Here is a 25,461-nt window from a genome sequence, read left to right as displayed (position 1 = left end):
CAAACCTGTTCTTGTTCGCCGTCTCAGAATCAGTCAGCTGCCTTCTAACAATCAGCATCCTTAGAAACGCTTTGAACATCATAGAAACTCAGTGAAGAAAGTTCATCATAACATAATATACACTTGATTTTCACCACAGGGAGTCTTTAATCCTGTACTGTAGCAATGTAATTAAATCTCCCTACTAGCCTGTACATTATCAGCAAATATGTTGCTAAGCTTTCCTTGAATAGTTAATATAGATGGGTCGTCCTCCTCTAATGACACGCGATGACATGCTGTGTGTCTTTTGGCAAGAAGTATGGCCTTCCCGATGAACAGACCAGTGACCCTGGAGCCAGCACCTCTTTACCCTTTGCTTTTGAGGATGACGAAGATGGATCCCAAACCGTTGTCATGGAAACTGGGATCATTAGCACCAGCTGTGTTTGTTTTAAGGTCTTAAGATTCTTCTCACGTCTTTAATTTAGTTGGACTTGGTGTTAAATTACACTTATCGAATGCTTTACTCTCGACCTCGCTTGATAGACAGCCGCAGGGCTTCATCAACACGCCGACGTCCTTGTGTCCATCCGTAGATGATTTTCAAACAAAAAGGGTAATTGGACAAATTGGATCACTCCTATAATTTGTGTTTTAATCACTTATTTGACTTTAAAGTGGGGTCATTTGTAAAACCATTTTTCGCAGGCTCATTCGATTTTTAAGTGCGCTCAGCCCTGGAATCTCACTCAAGCTGTAGGAGGGTTTACGGATAGTGTCACTGCAGGTGATGTGATATAACAGCTTCACACAACACAGAGATGCTCGGTTATAAATCAATGCTGACATCAGACTGTTGGGATTAAATCTCAAACCTCTTTACTGTGTTGGTGACTCATCAGTGTGACCTAGAAAGCTTAATATTGAGTCAACATATAAAGATTCAACTACTAACTGAGGTATGAATATCTGGGTGCAACAAACAGGATCAGTTGGCAATATAATATATTGTTTTAATAATGTAGTTTGCATGTCAGATATCAATATGGTGTGTGGAAATGCTGGGAACGCATCAAAGCAGATGGTATGAGTAGATGCAAGCTCATGATGTGAAAATAATGTCTAGCTGCGGTAGCCAGAACACCACATGGAATCTGTCATCAGGGACCAGTTGAAGAAACTTGATATGGTTCAGTTGGATACGTGACACACACACAGACACCCATCAGTTCAGGTTTCATTCTGCTACAGTCACCATGCATCGTTTCCATAGCGATGAGCTAACAAAGTTAAAGTCTGTGTATTTGACAAGTGAGATAACATAAGAGTTTAAGCCTGTAGCGTGCAATCCACACTTGGGCTGACACCTGGGTAACTCATGAGAATCCTCAAATGGCATAATATGCTGAGGTTTTCATTGGATTTTTGTTTTTGTGAATTTCTCAATGGAACACACAGAAAATTGGTCTGGGAATTGACTGTGATTATTTTCTGCTGTGGCTCATTCATCTTGGCTGTTCAGCATTAAAATACCATTATACTTGTACTACCATGGTTTTCTGGAACATGGTAATACTAGGGTATTGTTTGAAGAACCTTGGAGTGCCATGTAAATACAGCGGTACATGAATATGGTAATCATGTAATGCCATTATTGAATGTTTTATTTCCCTTCAAAAACCGGCACGTCGTTGCTCTGTGATCTTTAAAAAAAAAAAAAAAGTATCTACAAAAAGATATTTTGACCAAATCTCACATTACACTATGTTTAATACCATTATGTGGAGAAAATGACATTTTAAACATTTAGGGAATGTTTAATGGACTCATTTGTCTTGCTAGCATTTTATATATCTAAAGTAAGTAGAGTAAGTTATATATCTATATCTGTACAAGTAATTACATGCAATTTCACAAACTTACATTGTCTGGCAGTGAGGGGTGCAGATGACTATACTGTATTAGGCTGCTGTCACTTTAAGACCTAATGCTTCGAATTCGATTTCTTTCTCAACTGTTTACGTTCACTTAAGACATAACCGACTGTGTTTACATGAATACTCACCAACACAGGCATGTTGACATAACTGTATGTATTTGACCATTCAAATGCAATAAGCCATGAAAGAGAACTGAATTCGGGATCGCACACTGTCTGAGAGGCGTCTTTCTGTGCGCGCGCTTTGGGTGCGTCTGAGTTAATTTCTGCAGCTTATTGCGCTTAAAGCTACACTGTGTAATTTTTTAAGTTGATTCTTAGCAAAAAACACTTTGTTCTTTCAAAATGATATGTGCTCATTAATGTGTAATTACTTCTACCAACTAATCAAGTATTCTCGTAAGCGCAGAATCTGCCATTTAGAATACATACGAGCGAGTCGCTCGAATGGCGGCAGCCATTTTGCGCCTCCATCTTGAAAATACATTAGCCAAAGAGGGATATACCTGGAAATTCAAGCTTCGCCTTTCGCATTTTTACACTCAGTGGCACCGTGACGAATGCGAAGGGGAGATTACTCGTGACTGCCGGCAGATTTGAAATAATACGGCCACCGTAGGAGTTAAAACGCCCTCGGAATGGGAGGGACTAGAAAGTAAAATTCAGTTGGTAGTATAGGGCCCTATGATATCCGTTTAATTTTTTCTCAAATTCCGTTTTCTTTTTCTTTTTCAAATTCCGTTTTTTTTGGATAATTTTTAGCCCTTTCGGATTTTTCTTGTTTTCTTTTCACTTCTAAGCAGTATTGACCTTTAAAAATTTACTTACACAAACTCACAATTCAGCTTTTTTTTAAAACTGTTAATATATTCAGCAAAGCACATTCAAAATTCTTCAAAATTCAGCCAAACCTTCAACAAATCTCTGGCCAAAAATAACAGTTACAAGGTAGGATTGATGAGTATTAAATTAAAGATTAAATTAGCTTTTAAATCATTTTTCACAAAGAATGTTTTATAAAATAAAATAAACCTTGCATATTTAAGCCTTTAAATCACTTTTATAAAAAGAATGAGTCAAAAATATAAACATTTACAATGATACTGACATTTATAAATACAAATGCATATTAGCTTATCTTATCTGTCATTGCTATGCAACCATGCACTGCGCTCTGCGCAACGACAAAGAATTTTTAGTAGCTAATAGATTTCCACCACCGAAAAACGCTTGCTGTAGCTCTGCTACAAGATTTATTTACGGAGAAGAGAAAAACACCCATAGTGTTTGTGGTGTACCCCCATCCTTTATGTTGACTGAGCTTTCGATGTTGTTACGGAAAGGGTGAAGTTGATATGTTGGTTCTTGTCTCATGAACTGTGGCGCGCTTGCGGCATTCTGAAAAGTTGAGGTGTTTTCATCTCGCTGCGCCTGGAAAAAATTTGCGCGTCGCTTCAATTATGAGCGCGCTTGTCGCGTGCCTACAATTGAAATAACGAACTTGAGCGCGCAAAAGGTTCACGCTTGCACTCATACTAAAAAGTGCGCTGTTTGCATCCCTGTATATTAACTGTATTGACAGATGTCTCTCTATATGGCTCTGGGTTTAGGTAGAGACCTTTCTACATTTGTTGTTTTAAACTGAATAAATGAGAAGGAAGTAAAAAAAAATAGTTTATTTAATATGTCAACAAAACATATGCAAATTCCGTGCGTATAAGAGAATTCCGTTTTCATGTGTAAATTCCGTGATTCCGTCCGCGTTTTCCGCATCACGGAAATCATAGGGCCCTAGTAGTCGTAAACAATTTCACCGCTAGATGGGAGAAAATCCTACACAGTGTAGCTTTAATAACTCTTTTTAACATCAAGCAAGTCACACGTAAGTAACAGTCGTTTCTCTGCTATATGTGTTGACTTTGTTTTGTTTTGCAACTTTGTTTTGAAGTAGCTTTAAATCGTTCAGATATCGCAATCCATTGTAAATATGTAAATGTGCGATATTTTAATAATTTTGATACATTGTGCACCTTTAAGATTAAAAATAATAGTTCTAATAAAAAAGATTACAAATATACACATCAAATTGAATTTGAAAAGTAGGAAAAAACAAATGACGATGGCATGATAAAATGTTTTCAATCCTTTATATAACAAAAAATTATCATAATAAATTTGTCAACCCCTAGGGCATAAAAGTCCCTGTCATTGAAATAACACTCGTATACCAAAGTGTTACTATCTGATACCATCAGTGTATTTTTTGTTGTTCAGTTTGGCTTGTGTATTTTCCTTTGGGAGTTACTTCTCCGTACATCTTTATCTTGTCATTAAACAAGTGCTGCAGAAATAACTCACCACTGATATAATCTGTGTGCAGCGCATTCATGCAAATTGATGATTGTTTTCACAAATTAGCATACTGTATATGCTATAGATATAGCAGATATATATATCTGAGCTTGGTTTTGGCTTGGCTTGGTCAAAATGGTTAGGGTTTTGTCAGGACACCATTACAATTTTATGCAAAACGTAGTGGATTAGCTAAAACACCAAATTCATAAATGTTTATTTGACCTCTGCTTCAGAGGAGATTCTCTTCACAACAGTCTCTGAGGCGAAGACGATTACAGCGATGTCTTCATGCAGTTTTAATTGTAAGTGGAGTAGGCAGAACCATGCAGTAGCTCAGCGGATAAAGAGCCAGAACTGCTGCCCACCAGCTGATGGTACAGAGAAACCAAACACTCCGCTTACAATCCTAGTGGCATACGGTGCACGTGTGTGTGTGTGTTTACATTATAAACCTCCAGTTTACAAGAGCAGCTCTATAAGATCTTCAAGATACTTTTATACTTTACAGTTTAATGTTACCTGAGGTGAATTTTCAGCCATTTAACTGACAAATTTTATTCTTCTGTGTGGTACAATAGTTGGTCTTTTTTATGCTTTGTTCATTACGGTGAAATTGTTATAAACATGACTCACATGAGAAGCAGTGGGAAGTTTAATTAGAGCAGTTCAAATGAGAATTGAGAGGAAGTTAAAGGATGGGCCATTTAAAATATGCAATTGCAAAGTAGTTAGAATTGACTAGTCATAATATGTATTCCTTTTTTAAGTGATTTCTTATTCATACTGTACCAAATTTGTACTTCCCTTGTTTTCTACACTACATGTTTTGTTTAAATTACATTTAAATTCAAATTTTCCATTTATGATTATGGATGTGAACTGCATAGAAATTTTCCATCCTTTTGGATTACGGAGTTTTAACATAAACTAATAAACGTACAGTATGCTATGCATATTTGTCATACATACTGTAAATGATGCAGGCAAGATTTCTGGACTTGAAAATCACGGCATAGGTTATTATTAGCTATTTGCATCTATTTGATTTTAATTCAATTCATTTATTAAAAATAGCTTAGAATCAGCATAAATGTGTTCATTGTGAAACCAATAACATTTATTCAGTTTAAAAGTATAAACATGGCTAGCTGTGGAACAAGCAATATTCAATTAGTTAGAATGTATTAGATTGAAAGAAATTGGATGTATTGATGATAAATATATAAACCTGGTTATTGTAAAACACATTCAGTTTATTATTAGTAGTATTACAGAAATCCTGTTTCTTTCATGTTTCATCTACCGTTTGTATGACTGACAAATGTGCATCGCATTCAATTTATTAGTTTGTTTATGCGTGTAATCCAAATTGATTGAAATGTTATATGCAATCAAAATACATAAATCTTCAATTTAGGCCTAAATATTTTTTTGCAGTGTATGAATCCTATATTTAAAAAACAATCTCTTCAAGATGTGTGTTTTTGTGAGGAGAGGTTTTGGTCCTGTTCACATTCTCTAGTTTTTTCTTTCTCTCTGGGTGTCAGTTATCACCTGAGGTGTCTGTTTCTCTCTTTCAGGGTCAGTGTTGCGTGACCGTGACCGAGGGGAGACTTCGCCACTGTCGGAAGTGAAGCGCTTCCCTCGGAATTCAGAGAGCCGTGTCCCAGAGCTTTGGGAGGATAGAGTGGCTCTTAGGAAGACCATATCCGTCGATGACCGCCTTCTCCAGCAAACTCCTAGTGAACATCACAGACTTCTCAGTCGACTAGAGAGGGGCAAGAAGAAACTCAGGAACATCAATGTGAGTGGTGTGTCTCATATCGCTGTCAAACAGAGGTTAGATACAGACTCTATAAGGAATTCCACATTGGTCAAAGTTACAGATGTGCCCTTCGTTGCTTGTTTATTGCAATGTCTTGTTTGTTTACTTGCGCATATTCTTGTGTTTAAGGACAACTCTTAGTTTTGTCCACCTTTGTAGGTGGGTATTGATGTTGCACATACAGTGTTTTGACAGTTTCACAGCTGCTGTGTTATTTTTATGAGGTTCTTCATAGACGTTCAGTTGTGTAACCGTTCAGAAATGAGGCATGCTTGCCCAGAATTCATCCTGGAGTTTGATCATGGCTTTCTATTCAGCGAACACTCATCTGTCATCCTACACCAGTGAGTCAGTGCTTTGAGGACGCATTGCCTTGTAACCTTACATTAGGGACTTTTGCAGAACATGAATTCGATCTGCATATATTTGCCTTTGTGGAAAAGCTGATTCTGTGCAGCTCTGTGAAAACCTTTATGTATACTATATAAATGTATATGATAAAGAAGCATTCGTAATGTACATATGCTTTTATGTGCTGGCCTCAAATGATCATGGCCATGAATAACTATGAGATCTGTGCATTTCGAACTTCTCAGAATGAATGGTTTAAACTAAACCTTACCTTATTTAAACCTAATTAACGTTGAAAATGCAGCATCAAGGATTTCAAGTTTGAGTCGTTTACTTAAAACATACCATCTATAAAATGGAAAAAAGGTCATTTTGATCAGGATGCATCTATTAAAAGTAGGATCCCTCAGGGGCTATGTGACATTAAAATATAAAAACCACCAAGATATCACCAAACAGATAAATGTATCTAATATAATTAGATGCATCATAATCAAGGTGAACACAACAATAAATCACAGGAGTACTTTCAATATTTTGCTTTACAAATAAAACGCAAAATGTGTCACGTGCAAAGGTGAATAATTTTTTTAACTGATTTTTGTAAACATTTTAATGTTTTTATTTAACTGAACTTTTTTTTTATCCAATTTTCTTCTTTTTTTCAGTTTATCATAATGTACCATATTTGTAACCCTTTAAAGGGGTCATATAATGGTACATGCACTTTTACAAGCTGATTGTACTGAAATGTGTGTTGGCAGTGCCTGTACACAACCATCATAAAATGATAAAAATCCATCCAGTGTTTTTTTTTAAATCTTCTTATATGTTTCCTCCCATCTCAAATCAAGTTGTTCGATTTTGTGACGTCACAAAATCTACGCCCCTCCCACGATGGTTGATTGACAGGAGCGTTTCAACACAGACCCGCCCTCGTGAGCGAGCTGTAAATCATAGCACCCCCACCGGCGCGTTCAGTGTTGATAGCTGGAGCACTGAGTAGAATGGCTTCTAAGCGATTGTGGTGTAATAAGGAACACAGCATCATGTTGATGTTCCTAAATCCGAACCGCTGAAGACGCAGTGGCTGAGTTTGTTTTCGAAGGGAATATTCCCCACGATCAACGTCAATGCTTTCATGTTTGCGCGAATTATTTCACCAGACTGCTTTACAAACGAGGTCAGTAAAAAGCTGGTTATTTGCTAAGAAGCTGCTCTTGAAAAAAGGATCAGTACCAACTATTCGTGTTCCTGCTGCACCTCCAGAAGAACTGAGTGAGTGTAACGTTTTATTAACCTTTATATTAATCTTTATATTAATCTTTGCAAATCGCTTGCACGCTTCACGATGAATGTGGCTATTTTTACACTCAGGGTACATTACGGCATGTTTTCTATGTATGACGTTCTCAATATAATTCATAATCCCATGTTTATAATGAACAACGCGTTATGGTTATTGTGTTACAAACTGTGTATGCACAGAACAGAGGGGCGGGGTGAGCAAAGCTCATTATCATTTAAAGACACAGGCACTTGAACGGAGTGCTGAAAACAGAGCTGTTTTTGACTAGGTAAAATTAGTGTTTTCTTACAATACTAATGAGAATTTTTAATTAAAGTATATTACAAACTTTTAATTTAGACCCTAAAGAATCATATTAGCTTGTACAAAAATGACATTACATGACCCCTTTAAATATAAAAATATTTATTTTTGAACTGGCTCATATACCCAAATTGTTTGAACAAACTGATTGACTAAAACAAATCTGACTTATCAACGCTGCTTTAGATGCCATAGAGTTCAACATTCCCCCCCTCCCTTTTTCAGCGGTGCTGGTTCCGGAAGTGTCTTTGACATTCATTTTTCCCATAGGAATTATAAAATAGTCTTTGTTAAAGAGTTAGAACCCACGAACCAACCCAATCAGCTACAAGGTGATAGCCTGGCAAGCCAGACCTACATCAAGATGTTAGGTCTGGAAACTTACCATACTCACGGCTCAATCCGAGGGGCGGGATAAACGGCTGTCTTTCAAATTCCCTCTGCACGCAATAGGACAGCGCTACAACCAACCAGAGCGTTTTCCCAACAGCGGAGCTTAGTTGATAGATTCAACTTTTGCCATATATGGCCGGCAAAACGACGAACACATCTTCCTTTTTTTAAGAATGACTTAAGTGCCGTTCTTTGCTCTTTTCTCAAAGAAAAAATTAACTCCAAGTCCTCCAGAGTCGCGGCCAAAGCCGATTCGAAAGACCGTTGTTCTCCATCAGCAGCCGCCATTCTTTGTTTTCAAGTAGCAGCAACCAGGTAACCGTCGCAACTCTGTCGTGTATGTTAAGCCCGTCCCCGCCTACTCTATACACAACGTGATTGGCCTGACCCAATCTGGGTTTTTGCAGCGAGAAGGTTTATTGAGAGTTGCTAGACGTACCTGGCTGTGAAATACATTTTGCTGCCGCTAGGGTGCGTCTAGATTTCTAGGCTAACAAGGTAAATCACAACACTACAAACTGATTTGAAGCAAAACGTTTTTGAAAATCGGACATAAGACAAAGGTACTACAAGACTGTGTACTTTAGTGATGGAAAGAACTACAATCCCATGAAGCTTTGAGAGCAGCATAATCAAATTAAGAATGATGGAGAAAATGTTGGAGAAAATTTACAAATGTTGATTTTATATATATATATACAGTATACCTTAAGTTTACTCCAAAATATGCATATATACATAAAGATTTAAGGATTTTGAGTGTTTATAACATTATTCGCATTGCTTCATGGGAGTGGGCGGAGTTAAAGAGCGATTTTGATGCGTGTTGCTTTTTTCAACTGATCGGTGTAATTTTCTGTACAGCATCATGGGTAATGTAGTTTTTCAACTGTTAAACATAATTATTTTAAAAATAAGCTGAAATAATGCAGGCTGATGGAATGCCATACCTGAGTACCATGGATTAACAACCTCGTAGTAGCACACAGTAGGTCTGTCTTTAAAGGTTTATAAATTATCGTTCAAAGTCAATTTCTCTATGGAGTTTTTACTTCCAAAATGTTTTTCCAAAAATGTTTTTTATTATATTTCCCATTTTGGATTTTATTACTTGCAATTGTGAGTTTATATCAATTCTTTGAAAAAAACAGTTTTTTCTCAAAATTCAGATTTTCTCTTCTCAAAATTGGGATATATAAACTTAGAATTGCGAGAAAAAAGTCAGAATTGTGAGAAACAAACGTGAAATTACCTTTTTAATTATTTTTTTCAATGGCTTCCATAGACTTCCACTGGAGAATTATAATTTTCTGCCAACAGGTAGGCTCCGCCCTCAAAACGTGACGGAATATAAAAACCAACGATGCAGCGCTTTGTCGCAAATAATCACTACTTTTTGTAAAAAGTAGCTGCTCTGCTCCTAATCTACTGCCGCGCTAGTAAATGAGGTTCGTTTGTAGTGACTTAGTTGGTCACTCCCCAACATTGTTCAGTCAAATATAAACACAAATTATCCAGAAATTAGTATGTTGATGTCAGGAAGGAAATATCAGAGGAAAATAATTAAATAGATTTCAAAATGCAATTGAGCAGTAACACTGTGTATAAATATTGTGAGGTATCAGATCCTTTTTCATGTAAACTGTGTTGAATATCAGAATGGTGTGTGGAAATGCTGTGAATGCATCAAAGCAGATGGTATGAGAGTAGATGCGAGCTCATAATGTGAAAATAATGTCTAGCTGCGGTAGCCAGAACACCACAGGAATCTGTTGTTAGGGAACAGTAAAGGAACTTGATATGGTTCAGTTGGATATGTGACACACACAGACACCCATCAGTTCAGGTTTCATTCTGTCACCAATGTTTCCATAGCAATGAATGAATGAAGTTGGATTCTTCAAAGTCAGATTACGTAACGTTTTAAAAGTGTAGTAAGGCACAATTGTGTAGACACCTTGGTAACTTAGAGAATTTTTGATTTGCATAACATGCAGATATTTTCCTTACTTTTTTGTGTCGTTCAGTGGAAAACAGACATCCAGTACTTGACCGTAATTGATTGTAATTGTTTTCTAGCATGGTTAGTTTGGCTTGCATTTCTTTAACGAGTTCATTTAGATCTCAGGAGATGTAATTAAACAAATGTTGGCGAAATAATAATGGCCTACCACTGATATCATCTTGTGCGCACAGCAGTTTATATAATTGGTTTCAAGATGGCCTCTATATTTGAGCTTGGTATTCACAATGGTCTTTGTGAGGGAACACATTAAAAATTAAAAGTATTTGGGAAAAAGTGCTAGAGACAGTGGGACCTGTGTTTGATAAATAGTATATTGTATATTGGTTGAATTTTACATAAATGTAATGTATTTCTCGGGAGATCAGGTCTGTAGACAATATTACAATATAAAATATGAAGAGTTTGGGGTTGTAATCCGTAATCTAACATAAGATTTTGTTTTAATAAACCAAAAGTGAATCATACGTCAGTGGATTTATATCAGTGTTTTCAATATTTTGTAATTTCATTGGGATAGATATAGCCATGGAAAAGCAATAGAGAAGTACAGTGTGTGTGTCTGAGCGCTGTGTGTGGTAGGGAATATTGCTGCTGTTGCTGTTCGTCACTGATGACAACCACCGCAAGCCCCCCAAAAAAACATTCAGAATCTCAAATTCCAGCTCCAGATCTTTTTTGTATATTTATGGTAGCAAATCTGTGTTGAGAAGATGCCAGAATTACTCATTAATGCAGTGACAAACATCACTGTAATGAGACAGTACTGCTTCATTTTGATCAAAATGAGGCACTTTATACCTGTGATTTCCCTGCTGACCAGGTAGGGTTTTACTACCTGGTCAGCAGGGAAATCACAGGTATAAAGTGCCTCATTTTGTACCTCATTGACTTCCATAGTAGGAAAAAATACTATGTCCATATATAATAACAGTCCATATACTGTTTGGTTACCGACATTCTTCAAAATATCTTCTTTTGTGTTCATCAGAAGAAAGATATTCATACAGGTTTGAAACAACTCGAGGGTGGGTAAATGATGACAGTGAACTATTTATTTAAAATAACCTTTTTTTTTCTTAGTGTGAAGAACATTTAAAAAAAAAAATCTAAAGAATCTTTTTCCATTAAGAGTTAAAGGTAGGTTAGGTAGGATTTTTATAAAAAACTTTTTTTCAAATTTGTTTAAACTGTCTTTATATACCAATACATAATTAAAATGTAAGTGCTCTGAAAAAGAGAGTATAAAAATCGAGTGACTGTAGACCTTTTAATCTGCAATAAACACAGCTCATTATTTCCATTCGGGACGAAACAATTGATTGGTTTAGGCGACTGTCACTCACTCTCGCAACCATGGCTACCACCACTGTTGCTACAAGATCTGCCCGTATGCGCGCGCACCCGTTTGATTTGAGGAGTGCAAGAGAGACGCGGAACCTACGAAGAGTACAATTATGGCAGAGAAAGAGCATTCAAAATTCAAAGCACCTGCATATTCAGTCAGCGAAGGCAAACAAGGCAAAAACTACTTCCTCGGACCCTGGTTGCCCGCACTCTTGAACGACCTCCTCTGCTTCACCCTCGACCCCGGACCTGTCCTCGAACCGACGAAGCGGTACTTGTCACCGGAGTGTAGTCCTCATGAGAGTCAACAATGTTTTCATCATGGAAACTCGCAAAACACCGTATATGTTATGAATCTTACACGAAATTCACCTTCATCACAGTTTAACTGATGGTAATGGAAAAACGTGTATCAATGCAACCTGTTTTTAGCTTAGCCTTATAAATATAGCTCGTTACTTATAAATATAGCTTGTTACCGAATCAAACCAAGTATATTTTAAACTTTACCAGTATCGATATGCTAGCTTGATAGTGAGTACTAAAAGAAATCTTATTTGTTTATATTTCTAGTGGTAAAGTTAGGTATTTTATTACATGTGATTCTGACATGATGTCACTGCATGCACTGCGCTCCTTCCTCTCCACTCATCTCAGGTAAATAAATGCGTCTTCCAGCTGAGCCTGAGCGTTTGGCGTCGCACGTTCATGTGTTTTGGGGGCGTGGCTTTGGAAGGAGCTCAGAAGGGAGGGGGTGGAGTGAATGGAAATAATTAGCTGTGTTTACAACAGTCGTGAGAGGTCTACAGACACTCGATTTTTATACTCTCTTTTTCAGAGTACTTACATTTGAATTATGTATTGGTATAGAAAGACAGTTTAAACAAATTTGAAAATTTTTTTTTTTTATTTTTTTTAAAAATCCTACCTACCCTGCCTTTAAAGGAGAACTCCGGTCAATTTTCAGCCTCACTTTTCACGCGCGTGATCATAGGTAACTAAGCAACAGTGGAGAACTCGACAATCGACTACTGTGGGCTTCGACCGAAAACAGGAAATAAATACAGGTATGTGCGCTGGCCGAATTAACTTCATTTTTATTCATATCTTTCACATCTACTGAAGTCAGATTCACCGTGTTCACTTTGAAGGAATCACTCACATTTTCTGTGCACTTGTAATGACACATCAAGGATGTTAAAGGGGTCATATAATGGTACATGCACTTTTACAAGTTGATTGCACTGAAATGTCTGTTGGCAGTGCCTGTACACAACCATCCTATCATGATAAAAATCCATCCAGTGGTTTTGTTTTAATCTCCTTATATGTTTGACCATCTCTGAAATCAAGCCGTTCGATATTGTGACGTCATAAGATCGTACGCCCCTCCCGCTATTGTGATTGACAGCCGTGTTTCAACACAAGACCCGCCCTGAGCAAGCTGTGACAGCCGTCGTCATAGTAGTCCGCCATTGTTGATATGCTGGAGTAGAATGGCGTCTAAGCGATTGTGGTGTTCTGTTCTTAGATGTAATAAGAAACACAGCAGTCATTTGGATGTTCCTAAATCCGAGCCGTTGAAGAAGCAGTGGCTGAGTATTGTTTTTGAAGCAATGTGCCCAAAGGATTGACGCGGGGATTCCCTCACGGGGATTCCCCACGATCGTCTGTGCTTTCATGTTTGCGCGAATCATTTCACACCAGACAGCTTCACAAACGAGAAAAAACGGATCGGTACCAACGTGTTCCTGCTGAACCTCCAGAAGATGTGAGTGTAATGTTTTATTAACCTTTATATTAGTATTTATATTAATCTTTGCGAAATTTGCAAACCTTACTGCAGGCTTCATGATGAATGCGTCTAAGGTTTACACTCAGGGTACTTTACGGCATGTTTTCTATGTACGACGTTCTCAATATAATTTTTAATCCCACGTTTATAACGAATAACACGTGGTTATTGTGTTAGATACGGTCAGAGAATGTCTAATACGGTGTACCCACAGAACAGAGGGGCGGGGTGAGCAAAGCTCATTATCATTTAAAGACACATGCACTGAAACGGCGTGCTGAAAACAGAGCTGTTTTTGACCAGGTAAAATTAGTGTTTTCTTACAATACTAATGAGAATTTTTAATTAAAGTATATTACAAACTTTTAATTTAGACCCTAAAGAATCATATTAGCTTGTACAAAAATGGCATTATATGACCCCTTTAAGAGGCTAAAAGCAGGTTTAGTACTTGCCCCATTGAAGTCAACAGGGTGCAAATTTTAAAAAGAGGATAACACGGTGTAGGCAACACTGATTTTTGTCGTTGCTCTCTGTACTGACAGCACTCCAAATTTACAAAAAAATGAGCTCAATGTTAAAATTGACCGGAGTTCTCCTTTAAGGCAAGAGTTATGCAAAGTTTGTTTTTTACAAAAATGTCTGCTTTTGTCTTTGTGGGTTTGGAACGACATGAGTCTGAGTAAATAATAACAGCGTTTTCAGTTTTGTGTGCACTCTTCCCTCCACCCTGCTTAACAAAATAATAGGGCTCAAGGCCCATTGATAATCTGCATATGTTATGAAGATTGAGTGGAATTTACAGTCCAGCTGGAGATAATTTCCTACTAGTTTAGCATAAATTTTATTCTTCATACATTCCTAGCTCTCCTATAATTTCTAAACAGTTGTTCCACGAAATTGATCTGTGACCAAAAATATGATAGTTATGCTTTTTCTGTTTTCAAACCATGGGCAGAATATTTATGTCATCCAGGTTTTTTTTTTTTTTTTTCGCATGGCATGATAAAGCAGTGCATTTTAATTCTTGGGCCATTTCCAAAGAGAAGGATTTCTGAGAAGTGATGTATGTGTAAAAAAAAAAAAATGTGTGTCCAGTCCACAACCTAAGTTCCGTTTTTTCAATCCCAGAATGCTTCTGGATGAGTTGTCAAACTTTATAGTCCTATGGCAGTAGAAAACACAGTTACACAGATATTCCAGAATTTTTCCCTGCTCACAGCTCAGGCATGACTGCATGGAAAATGTCAGTGGAGAGCTCCTTTGTTATGGTGAATAGTAAAGCCTTTAAAATCGAAATGTACCTGAAAGCGAGTCTGGAAGGCTGTCTGCAGCTCTTTTTTGTGCAATTATGTTGCCAGGTTATGTCAATCACTAGGCTAGAAGATTTGTTTCGATGCCTGTGGCTGTATTATTGTCCAAGGCTTGATATTCTGACATAAAAAAAGTATGAATCAACAGATACCTGTAGATGATGATCTGTACTGAATCCATAAGGAAAAACAACTATACAATTCAGTTAATGAGAATATCTATCTATCTATCTATCTATCTATCTATCTATCTATCTATCTATCTATCTATCTATCTATCTATCTATCTATCTATCTATCTATCTATCTATCTATCTATCTATCTATCTATCTATCTATCTATCTATCTATCTATCTATCTATCTATCTATCTATCTATCTATCTATCTATCTATCGTCTGTCGTAATTAATTAATTTATAAACCACTTCAAAACTCAACGTCGCTGTCATAAATGTGCTTATTTTCTTATTGACCTAGTAATAATACAGAATCATAAATATTTCAAATCATTTCTTCATGAGTTTTTCTTTGTTTTAAATTCTTAACCCACCCCCCCCAAAAATCTGTTTAGCAGGTTTAAGTAATATTTGGATCTTAGATTTCCAATGCACTCTCTGACTCTTTTGATCCCTGCTGCGTATTGCAGAGAAAAATCTGACAAAAGATACGTTGGATGCTGCAGACCGATGCTGCAATTTATTGCCCTTGGTTAAACATGTTACCATGGTGCTTGGTTAGTGCTGGTCTGAGGTTAAAGTCTTTTAGCTCAAGGTGCTCAGAGCGTACAATGTAATGTGATAGAAGGTCCAGAAGCTTATAAAAGCAATCATTCCAACAACTGGCTGCCAGGAATGGTTTCTTCAGAGATAAATCTCATGTGTTAACGCTTTTGGCATCATTGGGTAATCTATTCAAAATCTTTAGACAAAAGAACATCATTGATAAATGGACCTCCTAGTTACTGAACAGCCACTTGAACCTTCATTCATGCATATAGCATCTCAACAAACATCTACACTTGATTGGATGGATTTCAATCCGTGCTGACTGATAAAAGCATAGCCTGTCCTGGGAAACGTTCATCTCCTTAGAACATGCAATTGCTATGATTTCACGGATGGTATGGAGCATCTCCTGCAGAGTTTTTTTTTTACATATTCACCCTCTTCAAGGTTAATGTATTGTACGCTATAACTCACCACCTTCCAACCCTTCATTCTAGTGCCTCTAGTTAAGGTCTACATTCCTGCTAGGACTTTTCTGGGATGTTTACCTCCAGACCTCTCTCAGACGTTCTGTCCTCTCTCCCCTCCACTCCCCTCCTCCTGGTTGTGGCGGTCTCTGGCAGCGCCTGCCGGATTCCTGCATGTCTATCACTCTAATCAGGCGGCCAGACTCATTACAGAGTCCACTTAGTCAAGCACCGCCAAAAAGAGAACTTTCCTGCTGTCTAACGGGGGAGGGCTATTTTCTTTTCATTTGGATGGGGTGCAGTGGTCTACTTTCACAGACTTGCTTTCTACAGGTTTTAAGAGTGCCCTATATGAAAGTTTACTTCATTAAGAGACCATAAGGGGGCAAGCTTGCCCTCTCTCTCTCTCTCTGCCATGCCGGAGCCGCTGTCTAGCCCAAGGTGATGAGCGTGGGCAGAAGACGTTGCAGAACAATTTCAAAGCAGCGTTGTACCCAACCGTCATAATAATGTGCAGCAGCCTAGCTTAAATCTCTGATTTCTTATGTTTATGAACATCTTGTTTGTGTGGGTTGAATCAATTTAGAATCACATTAAGAGGGAAAAGAAAATGCCAGTTATGGAGAGGAGAAATAGAAGCTGTGCATTTGATGGCCAGAATTGCATTGTTTTACCATAAATTATTTACGTATATAGTCCATCAGTGTTTAAACTATATAGTAAAAGGTACAGTGGGGTCCAAAATTATCTGTGAAAAGGCTTTTATTATGCATAATTTTCTAGTTTAATACTTAATTTATTACAATTTATATTGTACTGATACATTTTATGCACTCGAAATTGCACTTGAGCTGCATGAACTCTACAAGTCACATCATTAGTGGTCTAGAAAGAGTGCAGAATCTTACATTTTATTTTAAATCTTAATTATTATTATTATTTTTTCCTTTCTTTGGGTCATTGATTATTAAAAAGACAAAACTTTTAAAAAAAATTCAATGTGATCTCAGAGTTTTGACCCTACTGAAAGACCATGGTAAAAATACGTCGATGTAAAATAATACAAACTCTTTTCAGATTTCATGCTTGCATTTGGATGCTTGATACAACTTTTTCTATGTAAAAATGTATATGAATGTATTCAATTTCACCATTCACATTTTGCCTTCACACCACTTTATTTTAAATAATTCTGCGTTTTGACACATGAATTAAAAGTACAAACATTCCATGCAGTCTCTCAATTAATATAAGCCCAAAAAAGCTGCATGAAATTATTAAATAATTCTTTGTAGAACAGTTTTAGAATTTAGCATGTGACACTGCAGGATATGGCAACTACTATTTGCATATGGAACATAAAGTACATTAAGTTAATTGATTAATTAATATGTTGGCCATTAAGTGGTTACCAATCATTTTCCAGCATTTATCATCACTTTAAAAGTGGTTTCACACTTGCATAACAGCTTGTTGCAAAGCAATGTTCAGTTATTGAAGCTTCAACCTGATAACACAAGAATTGCCAGTAATCGTCACAAAGGGAACGCACATGTTTTTCACACCAGCCTGGTGTGTTCCCGCACCACAGCACCCTAATGAATAATGAAACGGCACAATTTGCTAATGTGTTGCTGAACGCCTGCACCATATGAAAGCCGGTTGACACCTAGACATATAAAATGGCTGCGCAGGCCATGAATTTCTGCAGTCACTTAATATTGCTGCCACAAGGGCTGCGAGCTGCCAGGACTGGGCTGCCAGGGGCATCACCACAGCCCCCTCTTCCTCCCAGACCAGAAGCGAGATCTGGGCTATGAATGCTAGCATTGCTCCCCTAATTGGGCCTGGGAGAGGTTTAACAACCATGCTACAGTTTACTCTACTGACAAATAGAAAAATAAAGGCCTTGTTCAAATTAGCACCGTGAAGTGAGAAGTTCTAGAAGCCCTTGACTGTCTTGGCTGTCAGCTCCGTGCTTGCCTAACCTAATCTACAGAAAGAGGTTATTTGAGTTCAGTTCAAGCTATTCGCTTCATTCATTACGTCCAGAGGTGAAAACAGACTTCGGCTTCAGCCGAGTACGATCCTTTAAGCTCGCATGAGCAGGGTCAAGAAGCAGAAGACTCCAGGCGTCCAGATAAACCAGGTGTCCATAATGATGCTCTGGCTGCAAAGCAATTAGCATTTAAATGCCCTCCCATTCAATATGCATCTTGACTGAGCCGTATATAAATTAGTCAAAGTGAATTATTGATTACTGTAATTTGAGGTCACACACCTTCAGCTTCCTCATGGGCTGCAATTATAGCCACGCTCACGCTAACTAATTTGTCCAATTAGTGTGCTAATTGTACGTGTATCGTGCACCATGCAGGTTCCTTGATCTGTATTGAGTTGTTTTTTTCTAAACATGTCACGAAAAACATATTTATTCATGCAGATGCTTTTACCCAAATCGACTTGCAAATGAGGAATAGTACAACACAAGTGATTCATCCTAAACAATCCGACAGCATTGCATTTCCTGTTGGCTGGTTCATGATTTGTTTGGGGACAAATAGCTTTGACAGTACAGTGACATTTCTAATAGTTTACTTTACAGTAACAAGATTGTTTTTCTTACAAATAGTGATAGTTGTTTGTCACACTGTGAACTGAGGTAGTAATCAAATGTGCAATCCTCAATGTTTCTTGCTCATATAATGGAAAGTATGATTTATTTTAATGAATCAGTGCTTTAGAACTGTTCAAGTAATTGTACTGATCATTATAAGTGAGTGGTCTCTTTTTAAAATATTTAGTAAAAGCCATTATTCCAGTCTTCTATGACACATGATCCTTCAAAAATCTGTCTAATATGCTAATTTTGTGAAAAATGTCTTATTATCAATGTTGAAAACAGTTGTGCTGCTTAATATTTTGTGAAAAGAAGCATTCTTCAGGGTTCTTGGTTGAAAGACAATAATATAATCTTACTGACCCTAAACTTTTGAATAGTAGTAAATATCTATATAATATATATTATGTATATATTTAAAAATGTATTTACACATTCAATATTAGCTTGTAGTGTAGCAAATTATTCAAAAGAGACGCTTTCACTGTAGCTTAAGTATCTTGTAGCTGGAGAAGCAACAGTTTCCATCACATTTTGTTCTCAGTGCTCATGTGAAAAATAACTACGATGCACCAGTGGAGAGATTTACTATGCTTGTTTGATATTGTGAAAAGGAGAATTTCTGTGCTTTTTATTTGACATGTTTATGAAGGGAATTGGTCAAAGCCATCTATCTCGGAGTCTTCACTTGTAAGCTCACAAGACCAGATGTGTGTCCATCCAAGCAGATATTTCGGGCTGGTGAATGCTTCCGTTTCCTGTCTGTCAGTGTGTGAGATTCTAATGTGAGAGTGTTTGCTCCCAGCATTTATCTGTCCACCGTATGCACAGCTGCGACCCGTTTTTCTGCTGTGTGCCAGGATAGTGGAGGTGTCAGTTTTAGTACGAGCTTTTAGACTCCTGGTTTATAGCTGATGCCTCCTGAATAAATGTGTAGAGGTGTAATTTGTACTTTTACACATTATATGAATGAATGAACTCTGTGCTGATTTGACGCTGTTAGTGATTTGAAGTTTCGTTCAATCTTCAGACTTGTCCCTTGTTTGTTGACACTTGACTCTTGGTTGTTTACATTGAGTTTACAGTTTGAATGTCTTGCTTTCTTTAGAGGTGAATTATCCATTGTCGATTTCACTATAAAGGTCATGATATTCAAAAAAAACACATTTAACATTGAATAATGCACATAATCAGTACCAGCATTGACGTCGCAGAAATAGAAAATACTGTCCCTGTCTATCATTGCGTTTCACAGAGACAAAAACTCTGATTAACATGGAAAAGATACCTTTTATCACGTGATTATGAGGCGTTTGCATCTAGTTTAGGATATGGTGTAAGATGAACCAACTTTTAGTAGAGCAGTGCACCTTCGATGTCTGTTCTGCATCACACAAAAAGACAGCAGCAGTGTATTGTCTTGGTCTCTGTTCGTGTTTTAAAGCAATTAAAGCCTTTCCAGGCTCATTTTACTCCCACAGATTGACAGTTGTCGCCCCTGAACTGTTGTATTAGCCCAGAAGGTCCACTGACATTAAAAAAACAGGCGCAGACAGGAGCAGCCCTGTGTCGCGTTCCCGTTAGAGCTTCCTGAGTGTGACATTTCACCAAAATCAACAAGCTGTCGATAGCAATTCTCTCGATTGGAAATCTCAAAGCCGCTAAGCTCAAAGCGCCGGTCCGCTGGCATTTGCCGCTCTCGGACATTTTGCCATGTTCACATTTTCACACGGTTCAAGATTGCTCTGTCATTTTTGCTGGATTTTGTTTGATCTGGTTGTTCAAGTCAAAAACATGGCCTTGCTGAGTATGACTAAAGGCCCTTTATGGCAAGTCCATGGAAATATATGAGATGAGAGGGAAAACAAATATTTCAATGCTTTTGCATTCTTGCGCAAAAGTTTTGCGTTCCCCCAAAAAACCTTGGAGGTGAGGGGAGGGGGTTGCATTCACTCGCAAATCCTTTGCGTTCCCTCGTAAAAACTTTTGGGTCACACTTCAGTCTCATTATTAACTAACTATTAACTACGACTTTTGACTCAAAAAACTTTTAATTACTGGTTAGTAAGGTAGTTGTTAAGTTTAAAGGAGAACTCCGGTCAATTTTAACATTGAGCTCATTTTTTTGTACATTTGGAGTGCTGTCAATACAGAGAACAACGACAAAAATCGGTGTTGCCTACACAGAGTTATTCTATTTTAAAAATTTGCACCCTGTTGACTTCAATGGGGCAAGTACTAAACCTGCTTTTAGCCCTTTTAACATCCTTGATGTGTCATTACAAGTGCACAGCTAATGTGAGTGATTCCTTCAGAGTGAACACGAGTGAATCTGACTGCAGTAGATGTGAAAGAAATGTATACAAATTATGTTATTTAAGCCAGCGCAAATACCTGTGTTTACATCCTGTTTTCGGGTGAAGTCCAAAGTAGTCGATTGCCGAGTTCACGCGCGTGATCATAGGTACTAAACCTATGCGCGTGAACTCGGCAATCTCGGCGAGTGTTTGGCGTGGTAATGGATATGACAATGTTGATATTTTTGGGTTTTGGCATAATAGATCTGCTACGCTGCTGCTCCTGTTGGTTATACATCCAACCTGCCAGAATGGGTAGTTTGTTATGGAATTGGATGTCAGTTTGTTTCACACAATTACACTCTTAATGATCATAGTCATTTATCTCCAGCAGATCTCATCAAGACTCTATGCGAGCAGAAAAGCCACATTCATGTGGGACACGCAGCCCCTCTTGGGTATATTCACGACTCTTCGCGCTATGAGCTTTGTTAGGAAATATGACTTCAGTCACAGACGCTGCTGGGTTTGGAATAGAACATCGTGTACCACACACTGTGGCAAATGTGTCATCCTCAAAATTGATTCAGCTTGTTTTGAACATCACAGTTACGTGAGTCACATCATACATTGTAAGACATGTTCTTTCAGTATGTGACAATATGTTTTTCTTTACTTTGTTCTGGCAAAGGAGGTTCAAGGCTGCTTAGCATTTTGTCGATTTTAAACTGAAGAGCTGTCTGAACAGTGTAACAAGTGTATTTTCTCTTTTCTTTTTTTATCAATATGATATAATCATGTTATTTGTTGTGCAGCTATTGATTTAAGGAGTATTAACATCCAGTGGCAAAAGCACATAATTTCAGGTATTGCTCTCAGCCTCTACAGGTATAATTGTCTTATTTCATTATTGATAACTTCTTTTATTTGGCTATTTAAAGGCTGATTGCTTTGAGCTCCTGTTTCCGCTAATTAATGACTCCTTTTTTTGAGAATTAACTTTGAATTAACTTTTTAAGAGTTGATTTCTTTGAACAAATTATGCATGTAAAACTGATGCTACCAAAGTATCCGTTGTGGATTGTTGAACAGAGGAAGTAAAGTCTCCTCTCTGTGCTTGAGAGTATTCATCTTCAATTGAACCGGTTTTTTTTTTTGGTTTTTTTTAGAGAATTTCTTCTCTCTAAACCTCTCCTTTCCGAGAGCCTACTCTGCTCTGATAGGTCAGATGGCCCAGTCTGTTGTGATTGGTCTACCGCTTACAATGCGTGTCAGAAATGAAATTCCATTACCATATTTGAATTTCAGCTCTGGATCTTCTTCAGCGCTTGAGTGATACGAACAGTAACTATGGTGTTGGTCTTACCGCATCAATTCCAGCGCGAGTCCTCATCCTTTTGAAATGCAAAGTGGATTCGCAGTGCTGAAAGTAGCGTTTTCTCAACATGTCGACAACACAAGCCAAACTTTCAGCTACAACGATAGTGTTTGAGGGCGGGTCAAAGTAGACGTTGTTCGCGGGCAACCAATGAAGACCATAGGCAGACACTGTGCAAATTTGTTACATTGTTACGTAGATATGTAACAGGAAGTGAGACTGGAATTAATGACGACTCGTTTCGACAGTTCGGAATCTGTTCTTTCTTTTAGGAGATAACAACTTTTTGTTGTGAAAGGTAATACTGTATTAGGGGCACTAACGGGGACACTTATATATTGCTCCAAAAATAATACAGTACAAAATCGGTTATGTTGTAAAAGTAGAGTTTTTTGTCACTTTTATATGTCATTTTCAGCTACTATTATTAATAGCCATTTTCACACTAATAGTCAACAAATCCACAGGTGTCATGATGGTTACAGTTTTAATCAAGCCTAAAACGGCTCACTCACAAACATTTCATATTTCAGCAATTTCGAGATTCAGACGTGACTAAATGAGGTGATGGGTTGTTTGCTTTGTAATTAGTCCATTCATTCCCATCTGTTTTATGAATTTATGCAGATTTGTGGAGTTTTTTTACCAGACAACTTGAATTTCATAATGTTCTAATCTTTCTTTATATAAGCTCTTTATAAAAACCTAACAACTTAAGAATCGCGTTTTGTCTCGTAAACAGCTTTTATCCGCTGTTGGACTTGGTAAGTAAAATAAACTGTTTATACATTATTCCATTATTCTGTATTCTAGTTCTCATATTTCATACTATTTTTTGGTTTGTTTTTATTGTTGAATTGGTGATTATTTGTACATCTACATTTTTTTCCTCCCTTGCCTCCTCTGAAGAAACACCCCTGCTGTGTTTATTATTTCATAAAATACCAAAGGCTTATGAAGAACATAAAGTACTGTACGCTGCAATGCAACAGGTCAAGCACGATTGTACAAATACAATTTGCTTTCTTTACCTATAATAATAATTATGATACACTTTGCTTCGGCTGAGTTTCATGTATTGGTAGCTGAGTGCATGGCATTTGATGTCAGATGAAAGAATATGCATTTCTACAGAATAGGTAATTTTCTAAACAAATTATGGAAAGTTGCTATGACAACAGTGAGGCTGCCATTCCCAACTGTGAGGACAGTTTCTGGTAACAGGAATGCTTTGGTGTCTGCATTGATTACACTGTAATTAACAAATTGAATATTTCTGTTTGGCATTGTGTTAGTAGAGAGTGTTAATATCATTAACTCAACTTACGTAAGCAACGAGGGGCCACATTTATACATCTGTTTTACGCATTGGTTTGTCTTCTGTGGAATTCTAGAGCAGTAATTCAGGCACTTTATTTTCATGCATTTTTGTCGTGTTGCATTTATTTGACTTACGGGTAATACAATACTTATACAATCTAAAAGGTTGTAATTGCGTAACATCTGATTTATTTTCTAAGCAAAAGCCTAAAAAAGACATTCCCAATTTTTTGAAAAAGATTTGAAATGTTTGACTTTTCAAATAGTATGCTTAATAATGTATAATTTATCTTATTATCAAGATTAATGTTAATATAAATACTGTTTAAAATTCTACTTTTTTGTTTATTTAATTTTGCAGAGTCTTGGAGCCACTGGCAGATACGAAACCCATAAAAAGTAAGTGGTTTATTTTAAATACTTTACCTTCTAAAACTCCATGCAATTGCCAGAAATGAAAAGGGAAAAGATGAAGACAATGAACAGATGTTGAACTAATTAAGGTGCTATCAAATGTTATATTGTTAAAAAAAAAAAAAAAAACAGAAATATGATGATGTTTCAGTGTATAGTGTAACTACAGATGCCTAATGAGCTTGGTATGAACTCTTTATTATTATTAAATTGTATTATTTTATATATATATATATATATATATATATATATATTTTTTTTTTTTTTTTTTTTTTTTTGCAAGGCAAGTACAACTGTATTTCTGGCTTGTGCGGGTTCCCACTTCAGAACTAAGATATCAGAAGGCCTTGTTATCTGTCCAGCATGGATAAGTTTATAACTGTTATGCTTTGTGCTTCTTATCAATCTGATATCCTTGGTAATTCAAACTGCAGTTGTTCATCCAATAAAAATGCACAGAGGAGCTAGTTTCTAGGCTATAGGTTGTCCAATCATTATATGAATCCATGGGGGGTTTGTTAAGAGATAGACACCATCACTCAGAAGCAGCCAATATCCGAGATTGTATGCGCTATTATTAGATGACATACATAATTTGCTGTTTTGGTCTTAGATGGACTTTTATGAAGGTTTGCTTTGTGACATCTCAACTTGGCTTAACTATCTGCAACATTTAATGTTTGATAATGTATTTATTCATTCATTTATCTGTTGCAGTTCATTTATGAGCAAAAACAGTGCAAATTTGACTTCATAGGTTAACAAAATGAATGGTACGATATTATGATAACAAGGTCTCGACCTTCAATACATTTTTTGCAGTGAATTCTATATATAATTGCCAGAAATTGCCCTGAATTGTACTGCACTCTGTGTTAATGCACAGTGTGAAATAGCTCTGAAAGGTGTTTGTCAGTCCTTTTGATGCAGTTTTATTTTTTACAGTCAAGCATTGTATTCAGCTCAACACAACAATACATTTCTACAACCAGAAGAGCCTCTTATGAGGTTTTAAGCCACTAACCTGTCAGTTTGTTTGGCTAAATGTGTGTTTTCATGTACACGTCTAATATGTGCTGAGGGAAACTGTTCTGAATGCTTCCCTCTTGGTGAGAAACCGTGCTGCCTGCAGTCTGAATCAGTGGAGCCCATGCTATCCATTAAGAAATATGGCACTAGTAGTGTTGCCATGGAGATCAACTCAATTGAAGCTGCGTTTAAGCCTCAGGAAGACATAATCGAGTGCTTTGGCTTTCATTCCAGAGATACGCACTGCAACAGTGTGGTGGTGGTGATCTGTTGT

The 25,461-nt window shown here is 37.2% G+C and overlaps 1 protein-coding gene across 2 annotated transcripts in view; it reads left to right on the top strand.

Annotated features, from left to right (window-relative positions):
- ankfn1a (ankyrin repeat and fibronectin type III domain containing 1a) overlaps positions 1–25,461 on the top strand; it is an 83,279-nt gene that overhangs the window by 11,944 nt on the left and 45,874 nt on the right. For both annotated transcript variants that reach the window (XM_081392559.1, XM_081392560.1), the window contains 2 exons: positions 5,857–6,080; positions 24,106–24,143. In XM_081392559.1, the coding sequence (XP_081248685.1) occupies positions 5,857–6,080; positions 24,106–24,143 (262 nt within the window). The remainder of the gene's footprint in view (positions 1–5,856; positions 6,081–24,105; positions 24,144–25,461) is intronic.

This window comes from Scardinius erythrophthalmus (genome assembly GCF_964197995.2).
Source record: "Scardinius erythrophthalmus genome assembly, chromosome: 18".
In the NCBI taxonomy this organism is placed as follows: Eukaryota; Metazoa; Chordata; class Actinopteri; order Cypriniformes; family Leuciscidae; genus Scardinius; species Scardinius erythrophthalmus.
The sequence above is the reverse complement of the archived record's forward strand: the minus strand, read 5'-3'. Positions and strand labels throughout refer to the sequence as shown.